The sequence below is a fragment of the Medicago sativa genome, chromosome 6 (assembly GCF_051527215.1).
Source record: "Medicago sativa cultivar Bolivia chromosome 6, Bolivia_mono, whole genome shotgun sequence".
In the NCBI taxonomy this organism is placed as follows: Eukaryota; Viridiplantae; Streptophyta; class Magnoliopsida; order Fabales; family Fabaceae; genus Medicago; species Medicago sativa.
Window position 1 is genome coordinate 20884467 of NC_140754.1, and position 22954 is coordinate 20907420.

General features: G+C 36.2%; 2 protein-coding genes, 1 long non-coding RNA gene and 1 pseudogene across 3 annotated transcripts; 2 read left to right on the top strand and 2 right to left on the bottom strand.

Annotated features, from left to right (window-relative positions):
- Positions 1–5789: 5789 nt before the first annotated feature.
- On the top strand, positions 5790–8232 carry LOC146913600 (uncharacterized). The gene is made up of 2 exons (XR_015013671.1): positions 5790–6167; positions 7998–8232. It is a non-coding gene; the product is annotated as an uncharacterized LOC146913600 (long non-coding RNA).
- A 1639-nt stretch (positions 8233–9871) lies between these two features.
- Positions 9872–17422, top strand: SDG20 (SET domain protein 20). The gene is made up of 2 exons (XM_085716795.1): positions 9872–10932; positions 12589–17422. The coding sequence occupies exons 1-2, from the start codon at positions 9876–9878 to the stop codon at positions 12975–12977; spliced, it is 1446 nt and encodes a 481-aa protein (XP_085572921.1). The 5' UTR covers positions 9872–9875; the 3' UTR covers positions 12978–17422.
- Positions 13574–14564, bottom strand: LOC146913602 (LOB domain-containing protein 20 pseudogene; annotated as a pseudogene).
- Positions 17423–17530: 108 nt separating the features above from the next.
- Positions 17531–18977, bottom strand: LOC146913603 (LOB domain-containing protein 20-like). The gene is made up of 2 exons (XM_085716796.1): positions 18423–18977; positions 17531–18147 (listed from the first exon to the last, which is right to left on the bottom strand). Exons 1-2 carry the CDS (start codon positions 18798–18800, stop codon positions 17842–17844), a joined length of 684 nt encoding a protein of 227 aa, XP_085572922.1. The 5' UTR covers positions 18801–18977; the 3' UTR covers positions 17531–17841.
- Between the last annotated feature and the right edge of the window lie 3977 nt (positions 18978–22954).

Consider the following 22954-nt stretch of genomic DNA (forward strand, 5'->3'; position numbering starts at 1 on the left):
AGATGTTAGATTGATGCAAAATTAGTGTACAGACCTTAGATATGACTTAAGATGATAATTAGATGCTATTTGGATGAAGGAATCATGAATATAGGTGAAAAGTTGTGATTTTTAGGTTTCTGGCCGTACTGACATTCATCGCTCGCACCTGCGAGCAAGAACACTCGCATCTGCGAGCTAGAACCCAGAACTCGCAACTGCGAGCAACACAACTCGCAACTGCGAGTGACCTGTGAGCTCGCAACTGCGAGCAGAATAACTCGCCACTGCGAGTAAATACGTAGGAACCCAGAATGCACACTTTGCTCGCCATTGCGAGTGAAGTTACTCGCAACTGCGAGTTAGGCTGTTAGTTGCCCAAAATTGTCCCGATGCGATCCTTTCGCACGTATAGTCTTGAGCTGACCTTAGAAGTAAGAATGGGGGTGATTTAGAATGTTTCCAGATGTTACAGAAGTCTGTTTATATGACTGAAATGATTAGTAATGTTGCATGAATAATGTTATGATGTTTTTATGATATTATGTTGATGTAATCCATTCCTTAAATGATGTTGAGATATTCCAACACTGTTATATGTTGTAAATCTGTTGCTGTTCATTGCTGCTGACCTTTAATGTCTTGAGATTGCATGAGTCGGTCTATGTTGCAAGAAATTAAGAAGTTGTCCATGATTATGAGTCGTATGAGTCGTTCATGATGTCGTCTAAGTTGCTGGAAGTTTGAGTCCATTGCATACTCATTAAAGTTGGGGGCTTTAGGCCCGGCAGCCTTTGTGCTCATTAAAGTTGGGGGCTTTAGGCCCGGCAGCCTTTGTGCTCATTAAAGTTGGGGGCTTTAGGCCCGGCAGCCTTTGTGCTCATTAAAGTTGGGGGCTTTAGGCCCGGCAGCCTTTGTGCTCACACGTTGAAGAGCCTATTATGCTCATTTGTTGTTAATTGGTACCACATGCATTTGCATATCAAGAAGTTCATGATGTTAAGTTGTCAAGTTGTTGTTGAGTTGATAGAGTTGCATGGTCTAAGATGAGTTGTGTTGTCGAGTTGTTGTTGAGTTGATAGAGTTGCATGGTCAAAGATGAGTTGTGTCGTCAAGCTGAGTGTTAAGTTGATTATGATTGTGATGAAAATTAGTAATGATATTTGATGATTGTATTTGTTATGAAATGAAATATATACTGATTGTTAATTGTTGACATGTTATTAATGTTTAAGTTGTTAAATGCATTTTATTGGATTATATGCTTAATGTATTGACTATGAAATCTCACCCCTTCTGCGTATATGTTGCCTCGACCGTGGGTAATGTGCAGGTAATAAAGATTAGAGGCGTTCATGAGTGGACTCTCAGTTGGTGTCTAGGTGCTCTGATACGTAACGGGATGGGGGCTTGCTTTTACTTCTATTCCTTACGTGTCTCTTTTATGAACTAATTTATGAGATTTTCCAATAAGGCCTGCGTGCCAAGACTTTTAGATGTTGAACTATTTTCCGCTGCAACAATTTTAAGATTTTCATGATGTTGAATTGAAAAGATAATTATTATTATCCGTTTTATGATTTAAATGAAGTATGTGACATTCCGTTGTGATCAAAATACTCTGATTTTAAATGAAATTTTTATGTTGGGAAAACGGGGTGTTACAATTGGTATCAGAGCAGGTCGGTCCGTCCGGCCAAGTAGTGAGTCGAGTTGTGTCCTTAGCAGTTGGAATACCACTATTATGATATTCTAAACGTTGTGTGTTGTGCAGAGAAGAGACCTGGAGGCTGCGAATCTTATTTGCTATAAGAGGACTAGAATGGCTGGAAGAAATGATGCTGCGATTGCTGCTGCTTTGGAAGCTGTAGCCCAAGCTGTGGGACAACATCCAAATGCTGGTGCTGGTGCGAATGCTGATGTGAGAATGTTGGAGACCTTTCTGAGAAATCATCCTCCTACCTTCAAAGGAAGGTACGACCCTGATGGAGCACAGACGTGGCTCAAGGAGGTTGAGAGAATTTTCAGAGTTATGCAATGTACTGATGATCAGAAGGTGCGTTTTGGAACGCATATGCTGGCTGAGGAAGCTGATGACTGGTGGGTGAGCCTCCAACCTACCCTAGAGCAGGATGATGCAGTTATTACTTGGGTTGTGTTCAAGAGAGAATTCCTAAACAGATACTTTCCTGAGGATGTTCGCTGGAGAAAAGAGATCGAGTTCCTTGAGCTAAAGCAAGGAAACATGTCGGTGACAGAGTATGCAGCAAAGTTTGTGGAGCTGGCTCAGTTCTATCCACACTACACGGGGGACAATGCTGAGTTCTCCAAGTGTATCAAGTTTGAGAATGGTTTGCGTGCTGATATTAAGCGAGCCATTGGTTACCAACAGATCCGTGACTTTTCTGCTTTGGTGAGCAGATGCAGAATCTATGAAGATGACAGCAAAGCTCATTATAAGATTATGAGTGAGAAGAGGGGTAAGGGCCAACAAAGTCGCCCAAAGCCTTACAGTGCTCCTGCTGACAAGGGAAAAGGAAGAGCTAATGATGAGAGGAGGTCTAATAAGAAGGATGCTGGTGCTGAGGTTGTTTGTTACACTTGTGGCGAGAAAGGCCATAAGAGTACTGCTTGTACTAAGGATATTAAACGGTGCTTTCGTTGTGGCAGTAAAGGACATACACTTGCAGAGTGTAAGCATGCGGACATTGTGTGTTTTAACTGCAAAGAAGAGGGTCATATTGGGTCTCAGTGTACGAATCCGAAGAAGACTCAGACTAGAGGGAAAGTGTTTGCTTTGACATGTACTCAGACTGAAAATGAGGATCGTTTGATCAGAGGTACTTGTTATATTAACAATACTCCTTTAGTTGCTATTATTGATACTGGTGCTACACATTGTTTTGTTGCTTTTGATTGTGCTTCTAAGTTGGGTCTTGCTGTGTCTGATATGAGTGGAGAAATGGTCGTCGAAACTCCAGCTAAGGGTTCGGTGACTACTTCTCTTGTTTGCTTACGATGTCCTTTGTCTATGTTTGATCGTGATTTTGAGATTGATTTAGTTTGTCTGCCTCTGAGTGGAATGGATGTAATTCTTGGTATGAACTGGTTAGAGTACAACCATGTTCTCATTAACTGTTTTAGTAAAACGGTGCGTTTCTCTTCTGCCGAAGAGGAAAGTGGAGCAGAATTTTTGTCTACTAAGCAGCTGAAGCAATTAGAACGTGATGGGATCTTGATGTTTTCCTTGATGGCATCCTTATCATTGGAGAATCAAGCAGTGATTGATAAGTTGCAAGTGGTGTGTGATTTTCCTGAAGTTTTCCCTGATGAAATCCCTGATGTACCACCGGAAAGAGAAGTTGAATTTTCTATTGACCTTGTTCCGGGAACGAAGCTTGTGTCTATGACACCTTACCGTATGTCAGCTTCTGAGTTGGCTGAGTTGAAGAAACGGTTGGAGGATTTGCTAGAGAAGAAGTTCATTAGACCGAGTGTTTCACCTTGGGGAGCGCCGGTATTGTTGGTTAAGAAGAAAGATGGAAGTATGAGGTTGTGCATTGATTATCGACAACTGAATAAAGTGACTATAAAGAATAGATATCCACTTCCTAGAATTGATGATTTGATGGACCAGCTGGTGGGTGCACGTGTGTTCAGCAAGATTGATTTAAGGTCGGGTTATCATCAGATTAAAGTAAAAGATGAAGATATGCAGAAGACGGCCTTTAGGACGCGATATGGTCATTATGAATATAAGGTGATGCCTTTTGGTGTGAGTAATGCGCCTGGCGTGTTTATGGAGTATATGAATCGCATTTTCCATGCATTTTTGGATCGCTTTGTGGTTGTGTTCATCGATGATATTTTGATTTACTCTAAGACAGAAGAAGAACATGCAGAACATTTGAAAATCGTTCTGCAAGTGCTGAAGGAGAAGAAGTTGTATGCTAAATTGTCTAAGTGTGAATTCTGGTTGAACGAGGTAAGTTTTCTGGGCCATGTTATTTCTAGTAGTGGTATTGCGGTTGATCCATCTAAAGTTGAAGCAGTATCACAATGGGAGACTCCTAGGTCAGTTACAGAGATTAGAAGCTTTTTGGGTTTGGCAGGATACTATCGGAGATTTATAGAAGGATTTTCTAAGTTGGCACTTCCGTTAACACAGTTGACGTGTAAAGGTAAAACCTTTGTGTGGGATGTTCATTGTGAGAACAGTTTTAATGAATTGAAGAAGCGTTTGACGACGGCTCCAGTTTTGATTTTGCCAAAACCTGATGAACCTTTTGCAGTGTATTGTGATGCGTCCAAATTGGGCTTAGGCGGTGTACTTATGCAAGATGGTAAAGTTGTTGCTTATGCATCAAGACAGTTGAGAACTCATGAACGAAACTATCCTACTCATGACCTTGAGTTAGCTGCAGTCGTATTTGTCCTTAAGATTTGGAGACATTACTTGTATGGTTCGAGATTTGAGGTGTTTAGTGATCACAAGAGCTTGAAGTATTTGTTTGATCAGAAAGAATTGAATATGCGACAGCGGCGGTGGCTCGAATTGTTGAAAGATTATGACTTTAGCTTGAATTACCATCCGGGTAAAGCTAACGTTGTTGCGGATGCCTTAAGTAGGAAGAGTTTACATATGTCTGCTATGATGGTGAAGGAATTTGAATTACTTGAACAATTTAGAGATATGAGCTTAGTTTGTGAAATGTCGTCTCGGAGCGTTAAGTTAGGAATGCTGAAAATTGATAACGATTTCTTGGAAAGTATTAGAGATGCACAGAAGGTTGATGTTAAGTTTGTGGACTTGTTGGTTGCTAGTAATCAAACTGAAGATGGTGACTTTAAAGTCGATGATCAAGGTGTGTTGAGGTTCCGAGGTAGGATTTGTATTCCAGACAATGATGAGATAAAAAGGATGATTCTGGAAGAGAGTCATAGGAGTAGCTTGAGCATTCATCCGGGAGCTACAAAGATGTATCATGATTTAAAGAAGCTGTTTTGGTGGTCAGGATTGAAACGTGATGTGGCACAATTTGTGTACTCTTGTTTGATTTGTCAGAAGTCGAAGGTAGAGCATCAGAAACCTGCTGGGTTGATGACACCGTTAGATGTACCAGAATGGAAATGGGATAGTATATCCATGGATTTTGTGACAAGTTTGCCGAATACTCCTAAGGGAAATGACGCTATTTGGGTGATTGTTGACAGATTGACGAAGTCGGCACATTTCCTTCCGATTAATATTAGTTTTCCTGTGGCTCAGTTGGCAGAGATTTATATTCGAGACATAGTGAAATTGCATGGTGTTCCTTCAAGCATCGTGTCAGATAGAGATCCACGATTTACTTCTAGATTTTGGAAGAGTTTGCAAGAGGCTTTAGGTTCTAAGTTGAGATTGAGTTCGGCTTATCATCCTCAGACAGATGGTCAGTCGGAAAGAACGATTCAGTCACTTGAGGATTTGTTGAGAGTATGTGTGCTTGAGCAAGGTGGAACTTGGGATAGTCATCTTCCGTTGATAGAGTTCACTTATAACAATAGCTATCATTCCAGTATTGGGATGGCACCTTTCGAGGCTTTGTATGGTCGGAGGTGTAGGACTCCGTTGTGTTGGTTTGAGACAGGTGAAAGTGTGGTTCTAGGACCAGAAATTGTTCAACAGACTACCGAGAAGGTGAAAATGATTCAAGAGAAGATGAAAGCGTCGCAGAGTCGACAGAAGAGTTACCATGATAAGCGTAAAAAAGACCTAGAGTTTCAAGAGGGAGACCATGTGTTCTTGAGAGTTACTCCGACGACCGGTGTTGGTCGTGCATTGAAGTCAAAGAAGTTGACTCCAAAGTTTATTGGTCCTTATCAGATATCTGAGAGAATTGGCACGGTGGCTTACAGAGTTGGCTTACCACCGCATTTATCAAATTTGCATGATGTATTCCATGTGTCGCAATTGAGGAAGTATGTTCCAGACCCGTCCCATGTGATTCAGAGTGATGATGTGCAAGTTAGAGACAACCTTACGGTGGAGACCTTACCCTTGAGGATTGATGATCGCAAGATGAAGACGTTGAGAGGCAAGGAGATACCTCTAGTGAGAGTTGTTTGGAGTGGAACGACTGGTGAAAGCCTGACATGGGAGCTAGAGAGTAAGATGATGGAGTCTTATCCAGAGTTGTTTGCTTGAGGTAAATTTTCGAGGACGAAAATTCTATAAGTTGGGGAGAGTTGTAACGCCCGTCTTAATTATTCGATTATTTAAAAATATATTTATATATATGATTTACGTGATTTTCATGATTGATATGTGTGAATTTTATGATTCATGAATTGAGTGGGTTACATGATTTATAACTGCATAATGTGGAGTATTTTGTTGTGGTGAAGTTGCTAGGTTGTTATGACTTATTTTATTATTAAATAAAATAAGATTTGACAAATAAAATAAAAATATTAAAAATTGGGCTGTGTGGTGAGATGAGCAATTAGTAGTGATAAGAGTAATTAGGAAAGATAATAGACAGACATAAGTTAAGAAAAGTAGTACGTACGTTTTTGGAGAAAAAGTCAGAAAGAGAGAAGAACCAAGGAGAGCTGCGATTCTGCTATTATCAGGTAAGGGTGAGACTAATTTTCAATATTATTAAGGGTATAATTCTATAGGATGAATTTAGCATGATTAGGTTAAGTTTTGGTGAGAATTGAGAATTAGGTTTAGGATCAATTTTGATGAATGAATCAAGAACAGATGTTAGATTGATGCAAAATTAGTGTACAGACCTTAGATATGACTTAAGATGATAATTAGATGCTATTTGGATGAAGGAATCATGAATATAGGTGAAAAGTTGTGATTTTTAGGTTTCTGGCCGTACTGACATTCATCGCTCGCACCTGCGAGCAAGAACACTCGCATCTGCGAGCTAGAACCCAGAACTCGCAACTGCGAGCAACACAACTCGCAACTGCGAGTGACCTGTGAGCTCGCAACTGCGAGCAGAATAACTCGCCACTGCGAGTAAATACGTAGGAACCCAGAATGCACACTTTGCTCGCCATTGCGAGTGAAGTTACTCGCAACTGCGAGTTAAGCTGTTAGTTGCCCAAAATTGTCCCGATGCGATCCTTTCGCACGTATAGTCTTGAGCTGACCTTAGAAGTAAGAATGGGGGTGATTTAGAATGTTTCCAGATGTTACAGAAGTCTGTTTATATGACTGAAATGATTAGTAATGTTGCATGAATAATGTTATGATGTTTTTATGATATTATGTTGATGTAATCCATTCCTTAAATGATGTTGAGATATTCCAACACTGTTATATGTTGTAAATCTGTTGCTGTTCATTGCTGCTGACCTTTAATGTCTTGAGATTGCATGAGTCGGTCTATGTTGCAAGAAATTAAGAAGTTGTCCATGATTATGAGTCGTATGAGTCGTTCATGATGTCGTCTAAGTTGCTGGAAGTTTGAGTCCATTGCATACTCATTAAAGTTGGGGGCTTTAGGCCCGGCAGCCTTTGTGCTCATTAAAGTTGGGGGCTTTAGGCCCGGCAGCCTTTGTGCTCATTAAAGTTGGGGGCTTTAGGCCCGGCAGCCTTTGTGCTCACACGTTGAAGAGCCTATTATGCTCATTTGTTGTTAATTGGTACCACATGCATTTGCATATCAAGAAGTTCATGATGTTAAGTTGTCAAGTTGTTGTTGAGTTGATAGAGTTGCATGGTCTAAGATGAGTTGTGTTGTCGAGTTGTTGTTAAGTTGATAGAGTTGCATGGTCAAAGATGAGTTGTGTCGTCAAGCTGAGTGTTAAGTTGATTATGATTGTGATGAAAATTAGTAATGATATTTGATGATTGTATTTGTTATGAAATGAAATATATACTGATTGTTAATTGTTGACATGTTATTAATGTTTAAGTTGTTAAATGCATTTTATTGGATTATATGCTTAATGTATTGACTATGAAATCTCACCCCTTCTGCGTATATGTTGCCTCGACCGTGGGTAATGTGCAGGTAATAAAGATTAGAGGCGTTCATGAGTGGACTCTCAGTTGGTGTCTAGGTGCTCTGATACGTAACGGGATGGGGGCTTGCTTTTACTTCTATTCCTTACGTGTCTCTTTTATGAACTAATTTATGAGATTTTCCAATAAGGCCTGCGTGCCAAGACTTTTAGATGTTGAACTATTTTCCGCTGCAACAATTTTAAGATTTTCATGATGTTGAATTGAAAAGATAATTATTATTATCCGTTTTATGATTTAAATGAAGTATGTGACATTCCGTTGTGATCAAAATACTCTGATTTTAAATGAAATTTTTATGTTGGGAAAACGGGGTGTTACATCTTTCATGTTAGTTTTACAAAGTAGTTTGAAAATAAAGAACATGAAAAACAAAGTTCTATAAAATATTTGAGTATGTTGTATGCATGAAATACAAATTTGTGAAATTATGAATTTTTTTTAATTGTATTTTCAAACAAACCGATCAATTGAACCGATCCAAACCAAACCAAACCGTTAAAGATTTCATCGGTTCAGATATTTTTTTGACCAAAAACCAATCAAAACCGAACTGTTACACCCCTATTTAAGACAACCTGAAGGGACATATGAGCAATCCAAGGAGTCCGAAGAGCAATTTTCAAATTGTTTTGGAGAGGTCTTAGGGCATTAAAAGAGCTTATTTAGGAAAATTGCTGTTAACACATTAGCTTTGGCTAGGACACACATGTAAAAGACGTTTTTACCCCTTCGGTAGTTAACTGCCGAATTATGAAACCGGCTGCAGTTAACTACCGAGGAAAACTTCGGCAGTTAACTGCTGAGGAAATCTGAAAACTTCGGCAGTTAACTGCCGAGGAAACCTCAAACCTGTTTTTTTTTTGACAAAAACCATTAATTCTTTTTATTCTTTAAACCTAAATTTTCCTTAATTAAATTTAATTCTTTAATCCTTTTAAGGAATTAAACATAATTCTTTTTATGATTTCATTCATGTGATTTTGTTGCCATAAATGAAGAAATACGAGAGATGAATAATATATGCAATCAGTAGTTAATGGACCTAAAATGATGATTCAATAAAAAAAATGCAACAACAAAAACGTTACAAATGATAGAATAATTATATTTGTAATTATTAGTAATTAATTATAATATTTCAGATTTTTTTTGTTGTTGACAAATTATAATATTTCAAATATAATTCATCTCTCTTTCAAATAATTATATTTGTAATTATTCTATCAATAATACCTCTTTTTTTTTGTACAAATAAAACCACTTTTCTATTCTTAAAAAAAAAAACCCTCTTTTTAATTAAGAAACGTGATTGAATATGTAGTAATTATAGGATCTCATATTTTTTTATTTATGGCAACAAAATTATATGAATGAAATCAACAACTTTATAAAAAGAATCGTGTATTTAATGGCAACAAAATCCATATTTCTTCATTATGGCAACAAAATCACATTAATGAAATCATAAAAAGAATTATGTTTAATTCCATAAAATAATTAAAGAATTAAATTTAATTAAGGAAAATTTAGGTTTAAAGAATTAATGGTTTTTGTCCAAAAAAAAAAAACAGGTTTGAGGTTTCCTCGGCAGTTAACTGCCGAAGTTTTCAATTTTCCTCGGTAGTTTACTGCCGAAGTTTTCCTCGGTAGTTAACTGCAGCCGGTTTTATAATTCGACAGTTAACTACCGAAGGGGTAAAAACGTCTTTTACATGTGTGTCCTAGCCAAAGCTAACGTGTCAACAACAATTTTCCTTATTTAGAGTCCAACCCCACCTTCATTTTCTTTCACTATTCACACCCCCTTCAAAAACAATATTTCCATCATATACAAAACACACCTCCCTCCTTTCCCTCCACACAGATGAAGATACCCAGGAAATCGAGTAGCAGCAATGGTGATTCAAACTCTTCATCATCATCATCATCATCATCATCGTTTCTTGTTCAACACGCAACCCTAATTCTACCATATCTAACCCACACACAACTCGCCAACATCTCCCTAACCTGCAAATCACTCCATAAACTCACCCAAATCATCACCCTCCGTCGCATCTCCGACGCTTCGCGAACCTTTGAGAATCATCCAATCCCATTTCTCAACACCATCAGCAACAACAACCCTCCTTACTCCTACTTTCTATACACACCTTCCCTCATTCTCTCTCACAACACCCCCAATTATCAACCATGGGGTGCTGGAGAGGGTAATTCTGTCATTTCAGATGATGGGTCGGTGAGATTTGGTGTTGGTTGTGATTTTGAAGGTGTTTGTGAAAATGGGTCAGTGGGAGGTGGTGGGGGTAGTTCTGTCATTTCACTACTACCACCACCGCCCAATGATCATGGGTCAGTGAATTTTGGTGTTGGATGTGAAGGTGTCTGTGATGATGGTGGGGGTAAATCAGTAATTTCACTAATTCCGCCGGTTGATGAAGTTGGGCTGGTGAAGTTTGGTGTTGGATGTAATTTTCAAGGTGTATGTGATGATGGGTCTGTGGGAGATGGTGGGGGTAGTTCAGTAATTTCACCAATTCCGCCTAGAGCGATCGATGATGAGGGTTCGGTGAGATTTGGTGTTGGTTGTGAAAATGGGAAGGTGGGAGGTGGTGGGGGTGGTTCAGTAATTTCACCAATTCCGCCTAGAACGGTTGACGATGATGAGTCGGTGAGTTTTGGTGTGGGATGTGAGTGTGAAGGTGTTTGTGATGTTGAGTGTATGTGTTTTTTTGATGGGGTTGATGGTATTGGAAGAGAGTGTGGGTTGGGTTGTTTATGTGGGAGGGAGTGTGGTAATAGGGTGAGTCAAAATGGGGTTAATGTTAGGGTTAAAATTGTATGGTGTGGTGGTGGGAAAGGATGGGGTTTGTTTGCGAATCAGGTTGTTCATAAAGAGGAGTTCTTGTTTCAATATGCAGGTATAAGTTTCATTGCTTTTATTAAGTATTTAAGTGATTGTTTGATTGATTATAGGATTGTAACATTGGTTCTTATGTATATTTTAGTATTTTTGCGTAGGATTGATTTGAATTTGAACGTGGAATTTGGAGGTCTTTTTGTCTCTATAATATATGTTAGAATTGATTCTAGAATCGTATAGTTGATTATGACGTGTTTTTGTGTTTTAGAGTTGGAATGATTTTTCCATTAGAAATTTAGAATTGATCCGAATTTGGTGCTAAAATTTTGAGATTTTGCGTTCATGATAGAAGCTAGAATTGATGCTAGAAATCATAAAGTGCTTGTTTGGATATATGTTGGTTTGACGTTTCTCGCGTCACAATGTGTTCTCAAGCTTAAGATTTTGAATTACGTTTATGTTATTTGTATCAGTATATGTATGTGTGATGTGTACTTGACTTGTGTGTATGTGCGCGCTTTTCAATTTTATATTTAATTTTTAGGTATGGAATTCTTAATCTCAGCATAAACAAAGTCACGAACTAGAAAACACGAACAAACTCATTGTTTCAAATTGCAAAGAACATAACAGACCCAAAAGGTGAATAATTCTGATGAGTTAAAAACTAGCTCTACCAAGTTCAATCCAGGTCCATCTAGGGGAAGCCAGTCCGGTAAATTCGATCACCAAGTATTTTCTGGTTTTTCATACGGAATTGAACCTTGTTGCCAACAACTTGTTGGTATGATTCATCAATTTTACTTCTTCTACATGCTAGCTACATGCTAGAATGCGATTAATCCACATTCTCAAGTAGAACAAAACCACTGTACATTTTCAATTGCCATTTTGACAACCTTCCCTTGAGTGAAATATTAAGTTTTCATTGCAAGCTGAGCTGTATTTTACCCTAATTATTAGCTTGTTAAGATGATGGTCTATAGGTCAAGGGTGAAGTCTTGAATTTGATATTTCTATGTAAAAAGTTACTTTATAGGTGCTCTAAGAAATCGGGAGGTTTTATACTATAGTAGGAACACGGGTCTTTGGTTTTAGCAACCCACTTAGAAGGCAAAATCAATTTGCAAATTGCAATATGTTGAGTAGGAATGTTTCAAATCCGTAGATGTAAACTGCCTGTACTTTTGTATTTAAGTTAATAGTTAAGGTACTTTTGATATTTTGACTAATATAGAGATTTGAAAGGCTTTTTATTTTGATGACGATACCCCTGAGATGGTGACATTATCAAATATGAGTCTATTTGGATGACTTATTTGAGCTTATCTCCTAACACAAGCACTTGTGAGACTGTTTGGGAAACAACTTATGACGGGTCCTTAAGCTGTTTTCAACGTATTTCCATAAGCTCTCCGAAACAGCTTATGAAAACAATTCGACTCTATGTTATCTTTTGTTATACAAATAGCTTATATAGAAGCGCTGATGTTATAAGCGGTTAATTAAATTGTTTATCTAAACAGAGCCATATATGCTTATGAACTAAAGAGTTGTGTGAAGATTGATAGAAACTACCTCCTAGTGTTTGCTATGTTAAGGTGATTGGGTCTGATAGTTTCTTGATTCTTTTAGTTGTGTTTTTATGCATGACATTTCTTTATCCCTACACAAATGCTTGTAAAATTAATTTGCGGTTTTCTGTGTGAAAAAGGTGAACTACTGACAACCACGGAAGCACAGAGGAGACAACAACATTATGATGAACTGGCATCGCGTGGTCGTTTCTCGTCTGCTCTTTTAGTAGTAAGGGAACATCTTCCATCAGGAAAGGCATGTTTGAGATTGAACATAGACGCAACAAAAATAGGAAATGTTGCCCGGTTTGTAAATCATTCATGCGATGGTGGTAATTTAAGCACAAAGCTAGTCAGAAGTACAAGAGCTTTGTTCCCCCGCCTCTGCTTTTTTGCTTCGAAAGATATCCAAAAAGATGAAGAGCTTACTTTTAGCTATGGAGAAATCAGGAAAAGGTCCAATGGGCGGCCGTGTCACTGCAACAGCCTTTCTTGCCTTGGAACATTGCCCTCAGAAGACACTTGAAAGTTGAAACATGTAGGAATTTTTATTTTGGTTTTAACGAGATGATGGGGGGAGGGGGATCATTTCGGGGGTTAACATTATGTGTATCAGGAACGAATAGTTCATAGCATGCATTGCAGCTGCAACTATGTAGCACCAACACATGTCAGTGTCGAACACTGACTTTAAACCGATGCGACACTTGTGGCTACATTCAATCACTTCTAGTTTATCCAATTATTACTGGTGTCTATGTCTGATACTAATTGCAATTGAGGCGTTCTTCGTTACTGATGAAATTTATTGACTGTCTTTATGTTTAGCTGTTTACTCGTATAAATTATTTACGTTCATTTATTACCTTGATGCTAGGATTTAGGACTTTGAAATTACAACAATACAGATATTTTACAGTCCATCAAGAGACTTAAACAAAGGAATACATAGTTCATTGTAGAAACAATTTTCAAATGTTTGATGGATTTATATATAAACATTATCCTTGAGAATAATGTTATGGTGGATAAATGATGCAACAAAAAGAAACTAAAAATGGAAACTCATTGATGATGATGATGGGGAAGCAATATTGTTGAAGACTTGTTGAATCTTTCTTCTTAATTGTCTCCCTGATGATAAGAGAACCTGGAGTTTTGAAAAGGCTCAAAGCTCTGTGATGATGAGGGTGCTGTCTCCATTGTAGTATCAAAACCAGGGTTGAAGTTGTTCATGTTCATAAGGTTGTTGGTGGCAGCAAGAACAGGGTTGAAGTTGTTCATGTTCATGAGATCTTCGATGGAAGGAGATGGATTGTTGGAGTATGCTGGTTGCACAGATACATTGAAGTTTGGTTGCTGTAGCATTTGCTGATGCTGCAGGTCTGTGGTTTGAAGAGCATTCGCATATGCAAATCCGTTGTTCATCTGCTGAGCTTTCATCATTGAGACCTCTGCTTGCAGTGCCTCCACCTGGATTGGCCATAAGGTAAGTTATTCATTATTCATGCATGAATAAAATTCTTGATGCTTTTTTGTATATACCTTTTACTTTTGTCCCATATATTCTGATTTTTGTTGAAAAGAAATTAAATGGAGGATTATTTAATCTAGGCATGCAATTTTTTTATTTGTTTCATCTAAAGTGAACATTTGCTTAACCCACTTGGGTTGGCCTGGTGGTGTTGGTTTGGGACCTTAGAGAGTACTCCTCTCAAGGTCTCAAATAAATTATGGAATAGAATTGTTGCCTTACCGAAAATGAAGTCTTTCTGTAAACGGTTTATTAAAGGTGAATAGAAGCTGCAAAAGATAGATAAATATTCTAGTTAACCTGTTTCTCCAAAGCACTAATGGTGGACACACAACCATTAATTGGATCAGCGATCCTGGCCTGAGCCTCATAGGTTATAGTCTTCATTGCTTTTTTGCGGTGAATAGTTGGAATTTTGGACAAGATCTTCAACACATTGGCAGCTCCAAAGACCTTGTGCACAGCTGCAAAGCTAGCTTCATTTTGTTTTTTACCAAAGTAGGGTGCAAAGATGCATCCATTAATACACTTCTTCTTCAAGTGCTTGCAAGCCCCACACGGTGTCGATTTATCTGCCATAGAGAATCACAGACAAATACAATCGATGTAACTATAGGCGCCACACTAAAACATTAATCAATGTTGTGACTATATATAGTTGTGGTTGCAGATCGCAATTTATAACATTGTTGGGTGGATGCTTATATGTGACGATTTGTGAGAGGAGTGAACGTTGGTCATGTGAATGTGGTTGGCAACGTGAATGATGTGGTGAGATTTTTGTTGTATATGTGAGAGAAAGAGTTCAAGGTTGGTGAGGGAGTGTTGAATAGCACGTGGTATGGGGGTGTACATGACGTGATTAAAGTATTAGTTATTGGCGTGTTTGTTAGATTGCGTGAATAAAATATTGACATGGTGGGAAAATCGTTTGTGTGAAACTTACCTGGAAAGGTTATCTTCGTGGAGAGTACAAGAAAAAAAGGGCAGCCCGATGCATTAAAGCTCCTGTATTTGCAGGGTTCGGAAAGGGGTCCTACCATTTTGATGTAAAGTAGGCAGCCTTACCCTGTTTTTTACACAAGAGGCTGTTTTTTTGCTTCATTAACTGAAGCCAGATATAACCCTACGCTCATATAGTGTTTGATTGGATATACGTTGGCTTGGCGTTTCTCGTGTTCCAATGTGTTGTCGTCTAAGCAACAAATTCCAGCTTTGACGTAATCGGGCAATAGTTTCCTTTTTGACGTGGTTCCAAACAAGCACAAAGTTGATTCCTTTATGGACTAGAATTGATTTTTCCTCTATAATTAATTATAACTTGAATTTGGAATTTGGAGTTCTTATCTCCTCCAGAGCAGAAACTAGGATTGATTACAGAATCATAAAGTTGAAGCTGAAATATGGAGCTTTTGTCTTCATAATAGAAGCTAGAATTGATTCTAGAATTCGAAAGGTAATTCCGATGCGTTTTAGTGATTTCAAGTAGAATTGATTTTCCTTCTGGAAAAGATTCTTAGTTCAAGCTGAAATTTTGATTTTTTGACTCCATAATCGACTTTTAGTTTGAAATTTATTGTTTAATTAACTTTTACATAAATGTATCATAACATATATCACTTTACCTTCAATTCACTTTAACCGGAATCAATTAAGAAAGCTAAATCTCTTTCATCAAGTTGAATATAATTATTTCTTTAAAATAAGATATTACTTTGAATGGGACTGGCTTGTGTTTGTTATTAATAGGAATGAAGAATAATGTAAAAGTGTCTGATGTAGGCTGTAGCAGCTAAGTAGCAGAGAAAATCACTGCATTTTCAAGTATAATAAAATCATTGTACATTTTGACTTGCCATTTTTTACAACCTTCCCTTGAATGATAATCTTAGAGTTCTCATTGAAAACTGAGTTGTATTCCACATTAATCCGTAGCTTGTTAAGATGGTAGGCTATAGGTTAAGAGTAAGGTCTTTAGTCTGATATTTCTATGTAAAAAATCTCTTTTTAGGTACTATACGCAATCAAGAGATTTTACTATAATAGGAAGGCAAGTATTTAGGTATGGTAACCCGATCAGAAGGCAGAATCAATATTTAATATGTTGAGTAGGGATATTTAAAATTCACAAATATAAACTGCTTGTAGACTGGTGTTATGGAAGAATCGAACAATTTATTAATGCATCGTATGAAGGAGAAAGATGCGAACCAATTTGGATTTAAGTATTTATGGTACCTTTGATATTTTGACGTAGATAAGTAATTGAAAGGAAATTTATTTTTATGGTAACCCTAAGATGCCAAGGGTATTAAATATATGAATGTCAACTAAAGATTTGTCTGAACATTGATAGAAACTACCTTCCTCTGTTGTCAAACACGGCCGCTCCCGGCGCTATCGCGGCGCGGAGCGGCCAAAATCAAGGAGCCGCGTCACAACGCCACCGAGTGTAGTATATTGGTTTTAAATTATGGCATGATATATTATTTGTCTTTATAAAAAAAATATATAGTAGATATATAGTTTTTAAATTAATTTGTATATTGTTTAAGTATATTATTTAAGGTATTTTAATATTTCTTTTTGAACAATATGATATTTTAAAATTAAAAGTATTTAAGTATAATAGTATTTAATACTAAAAACAATTAATAGTCTTTAATTTTTCATTTATACCAATACTAAATACATTTTTTTCCATATTTTAGTAGTCCTTTATTAATAATATAATTTTTAGTTTTAGTGTCCGCGTCATGTAATAGCGCCCGCGTCGCGCCCGCATACCGCGCCGCGTCAATTTTTGGGGTGGCCGCGCCGCGCCGCGTTTTTGCTTTGACAACTATGCTACCTTCTAATGTTTGCTAATGTTAAAGTGATTGTCTCTGATAGCTTTTACTTGTGTTTTTATGCATGGTTATATTCCTCCTTTTAATCTCTACATGAATGCTTGTAAAATTGATTTGTGGTTTTCTGTGCGAAAAAAAGGTGAACTATTGATAACCAAGGAAGCACGGAGGAGACAGATATATTATGATGAACGTTGTCCTCAGAAGACACTTGAAAGTTGAAACATGTAGCAATTTTTATTTTCGTTTTAATGAGATAGGGTGCAGCCTTCATTACACAATTGAGATTGAGCGTATCAGGAAAAGGTAGTTTTCATGAATTTGACAATAGTTAATAGCATGCATTGCAGCATCAATTATGTAGCACCGACACTTGTCAATGTTCGACACTGACTTGACACCGACACACTTGACACAGACACTTGTGGCCACATTCAATCACTTCTAGTTTCCACAATTATTACCGGTGTCTGTGTTAGTGATAGTGTCAATGTCGTGTCTCGCCATAACAGTTCGAAGAGTGTTATTTAATTACTATCTTTATGTTGAATCTTGGTTTCATGAAATATGATTATCTTCTGATACTAATTGCAATTGAGGCATTCTTCATTACTGATGAAATTTATTGACCATCTTTATGTTTAGTTGTTTACTCATAAAAATTATTAAAGTTCATTTAACAGCTTAATGCTTGGATTTAGGACATAGAAATTATATATAATAGTCCATATATTTTACATTTCATATAATCCGGAAATTTTACATTCCATCAAGATACTTAATAAAGGAAAGCGATGCGATATATAAGCATTATCCTTGTGAATAATGCTATAGGGGATAAAGGATGTAATAAAAGAAGAAAAAAAAAATGGAAATACATTGACGATGATGGTGCAGTAATATAATGGAAATACATTTGACGAGATGGTGAAGTAATATTGTTGAATACTTGGTGAATCATGCTTTGTTCTTAATCATCTTCCTCATAATGAGACATCCTGGAGTTCTTAATCATCTTTCTCAAAACGAGACATCCTGGAGTTTTGAAAAGGCTCTAAGCTCTGTGATGAAGGTGCCGTCTCCATTGTGAGGCCAAAACCAGGGTTGAAGTTGTTCATGTTCATAAGGTTGGTGGTGGAAGCAGATGAGTTGTTGGAATATGCTGGCTGCACAGGTACATTGAAGTTTGGTTGCTGTACCAGTTGAAACGGCGGCTGATATGGGGCTTGAAGAGTACTTGCATTTGCATATGCAAGCCTCCTATTCATCAATTGAGTTTGCATCATCGAGACCTCTGCTTGCATAGCTGCCACCTGCATCGGCCATAATGTAAGTTATTCATCATTCATTCACGACTTGAGGTTACATTAATCTTGGCATGCAATCTTTTTGATTTGTTTCTTCTAAAGAAAACATTTTCTTTAAAGAGTAAAATACAACATTTCAATTATTGATGAGAAAATTATTAGGTGATATTTCGTAACATTTATGACTTACTATGAATGTACATGTAATATCATTCTTTCTTTTAAATTAAAGGTGAATAGAAGCTGCAAAACCATAGAGATAGATAAATATTCTACTCAACCTGTTGCTGCAAAGCAAAAAGGGTGGACACACAGCCATAAACTGGATCAGCTAGCCTAGCTTGAGCCTCATAGGAAATTGTTGCAGCAGCTTCCTGGCGATGGCTAGCCGGAATGTTGGACAAGTGCTTCGACACATTGCTAGCACCAAACACCTTGTGCACAGCCGCAAACTTAGCCGCACCTTGGTCAGTACCAAAGTAGGGTGCAAAGATGCATCCACTACTACACTTCCTCCTCAAGAACTTGCAAGCACCACACGGCGTTATAACCGGTTCGTCTTGTGTTGCTCTTGCTATTGCACGCTTTGCAGCAGCATTTGCGCTTTTGTTGCGCCTGTTTCCCGAACTACTACCATCACCACCCTGTGACTCAGCCATCACAGTCAAAGTTACTATACTAAAACATCAATCAATGATGCGTCTATATATAGTCGTGGTTACTTGCAGATCACAATTTAAAACATTGTCGAGTAATTATGACGACAAAAAGTGAGGGAAAAAGGTGGTGATTTTGATGTGTGTATGTGAAGTTTTGTATGGGGAGTGAATGTTGATCATGTGAATGTGGTTGGCAAGGTGAATGATGAAAAAGGAAGAGTTTAAGGTTGTTGAAGGAGTGTGTGAATAGCACGTGGAAGGGGGTGTATATGATGTGATAAAAGTAGTAATTTTTGACGTGTTTGTTAGATTGTGTGAATAAAAATATTAACATGATGAGAAAATGATGGTTTGTGTGAAACAATACTTGGAAAGGTTTTCTTTGTGGATAGCACAAGAATTGGCGTGTAGAATGGAAAAACCAAAGACGTGTGTGGGTTTCATATGGTTTTACACACTCATCCAAGAAATACTACAATACACTTAACTATACTTTAAAATCTAATTTATGATAAATATTTGTAAATATAGTCTATTAATATTTAATGTTTTAAAAATCAAATCGAACTAGACAGTTGAAACTATCAAACCGTGAATTGACATTGTTTACATTTTACCTATTTGAATGGTTCGTTCGATTGCGGATTGATTAGAGAAATTTAAAATAGTTGAATTGTGACTAAGGTTTTGTCGGGTTCATGAAACGTCGAAACTATTGAACCGTGAACGGACATTGTCTACATTTTTCGGCCATTTGAATGGTTCATTCAATTGCGGATTTGTATTGATTCGAGAAATCTAAACTAATTGAATTTTGATTCGAAGGTCTTGTCGGGGTCTTGTCGGTTTCAGGAATGGTTCAATTTTGTCAGATTCACGATTGCTTAAATTTTAAAACTTGGTCAATGTTACCATATAGGTCTTGCTAACGAATGTTTTAATGACAAATTAAAAAATCAAAGATGAAAATTGATCTTGAAATTTGTGTTGAAATGACAATTTTCAACTTTTAAAGAATAAAAAATACACAATTCCCAATATAAATTTTCAATATTTGGTTTTTTAACTTATACCCTTATAACACTTGTTAGCATTTTTCTTATATAAAAAATAAATATTATTTGTAGATTAATCTTTTATATTTAGACTATTAGCTTTAATAACTCATCGACCAAATTGTTAGATTTGACTGTCTCTCTAACTGTTGGTTTATTATTATTCTCGTGGAAAATGATATTTGTACAACTATTTTTGACAATCTTTTGACAACTTTCTCTCTCATACTCACATTATATTCTTATTATCTCTCTTCCTTTTTCTCTCTCTATTATTTTGGACCAATAAAAAGAGAGAAAATGAAAGTTGTCATATATGGTTTGTATAAATATCACTACTCTATTTTTTTTTTAACATCTCTAATTGTTAGTTTTTTTTTTTTTTGTTGATATATATTTCTCTAATTGTTAGCTTAAAACTATTGATACATGAAACCTTTTTCTCGGTTCAACTCAATATTCTTCACAATTTGAATTATGTTATTCTTTTCAAAACTCACCTACCAAAGTATCAATTTTTTCTCAAAGAGTTAAATATATAAATGATACGACATATTCATAGGATTTTTATATATTTTTTAGGGGCTAACATATTTTTCATTTAATGGAAGTTACATAAGGAATTTAATAAAGTAGTTAGAATAAATGTAAGTAAAAAAAGATAAAATATAACATATTAACACACTATTTTAAGTAGTATGTATGATAAAAACACTATAAGCAACACAAAATCTGTTACAAGCAAGTAGAAATGAGTTTGCATGATTTTAAATTTTTTTATTGAGGTAATATTTTTTATTCTAATCTCAGTTTTAAGTTCTTATTAATCTTTGGTCCTTTTAATGATCAATAGTACATTTCTATTTGTAATATCCATTGTAAAATATTTAAACTTGCTGGCCAAATTCACAATAAGCTTTTGCGTGTAAATTGTGCAGTGAAGATTGAATCTCATTCTTAGAAGTTAGTTTATAAAATGAGGATGTCTAATTACTTGATAACGCGAGCTTCAATATAACTTTAATAAATTCATCCACGTCTAATGTGGGTCATGAGTCTAACTTTTATATTGTCATCTTTAATCGAATTTTGTTAGTATATAAAATAGACTTGAATCTCACTCTTAAAAACCAGTTCATAAAACGAGGATGTCTAATTACATATACATCCAAAGCTCTATGAACCTTGATAACATGAACTTTAATATAACTTTAACATTCATTCAAGCCTAGTATGGGTTGTGAGTCTAATTTCTATATTGTCATCTTTAATCGGATTTTGATAGTATATTAAAAAGACTTGAATCTCACTCTTAGAAGTTAGTTCATAAAACGAGGATGTCTATTTACGTATACATCCAAAGCTCTATGAAACTTAATAAGGTGAACTTCAATATAACTTTAATACACTCATTCACGCCTAGTGTGGGTTGTGAGTCTAACTTCAATAGTGCATCTTTAATCGAATTTTGATAGTATATTAAATAGACTTGAATCTCACTCTTAGAAGTTAGTTCATAAAATGAGGGTGTCTAATTACATATACATCCAAAGCTCTATGAACCTTGATAACGTGAACTTCAATTTAACTTTAATACACCATTCACGTATAGTGTGAGTTGCGAGTCTAACTTCTATGTTGTCATCTTTAATCGGATTTGTATAGTATATCTAATAGACTTGAATCTCACTTCTAAAAGTTAGTCATAAAATGAGGACTTCTAAGTAAATATACATGCCTAACTGTTCATTTACATACGCAATGTGAAACTCTAACACAACTTTACGATACATTCAAAATGTGGGCGTCTAAGTAAATATACACATCTAACTGTTCATTTAAATACGCAATATGTGAAACTCTAATACAACTTTACGATTCATTCTTTGATCATGTAAGAAACGTGAAGGGGTTAAGCGTGCTCATGTATTGTGCATACTTGGCTGTTATAAAAAGCATGAAGTGATTCTCAAAATCTTAGCTTTTAGGAGAAAAAAACGCTTATAACTTTTACAAAAAACCATGAGAAGATTCCCTAAAACAAAAACTATAGGCATGCCAACAGTTTCACTATACCAGAATGAATCTTCCCAGCTGATTGTCTTATCATTTACTCATTCATATATCTTGCTTGTGAGGTATAATCACTTTAGTCATATTTAAGGGCTTTTGCCCATATTCATTAGTGTTTTAAAAACTCATTAAAATGTTAAATGGTTTTTTTAAAAAAAAAAAACTGCAAAGAGGTTGGTTTTTTTTATAAAAAAAAATGCAAAGAGATTGGATTTTACCAACGGTTTACTTTTTGGTAAAAGAAAAATTGGGTAAATAAAAGTTTAGATTATGGGAGATGTGAATTTCTTTTCCCACTCCCAACACTTCTCATAGGTCTCTCATTTGTTCAGATTTTAGAAACTAAAAAAAGATTCTAAAAAACACCCCCCTTTTTACACGTTCAGATTCTAAAATATAAACAAATCAGGGGCCTTAGAAAAGTGTGGGGTGACGAAAAAAATTCATATATACATCCATACAAAGCAAGGAGAATATGTATAGTTCATAAAAAAATTAGTTGGATTCAAATCCATGTCATGCCCTACTAGTTTAGTTTTGAATTGTGGGTGTTGTAGTTAATATATTCTAGTTTTATAGGGTTAAAAATATATTTAAGTACGTATTTAATCATGGACAATCATTTTTTTTTTTATGAATTAGGTATCATATGCACGTAACTGCAGAAACTAACCCCTTAAGTCGGGTACGATCGTATGAGTGATACAACTCTTCCTCGCAATCATGGCCAATCTTGATTAAGACTATTATAGGCCTCAATTATTAGATGCCAATTATAATGCATTTAATCTTGGTGAAGATCTACTATCATAAGCCTCAATTATTTTTATTTTTTTTCAACAAAGAAAAACATAAGATGTCAATTATTTTTCACAAACCCTTGAGACATTGGTGCTCAAGCCCACAAAAAATAGGTAACATGATTTTAGAAAAGCATATGGTGGTTTCACTTCCTTAACAAAGCATGGTGCATTTATTGACAACATTTTTTTTTTCATTAGAAGCTCAATTGTTCTTGGGAAAAAA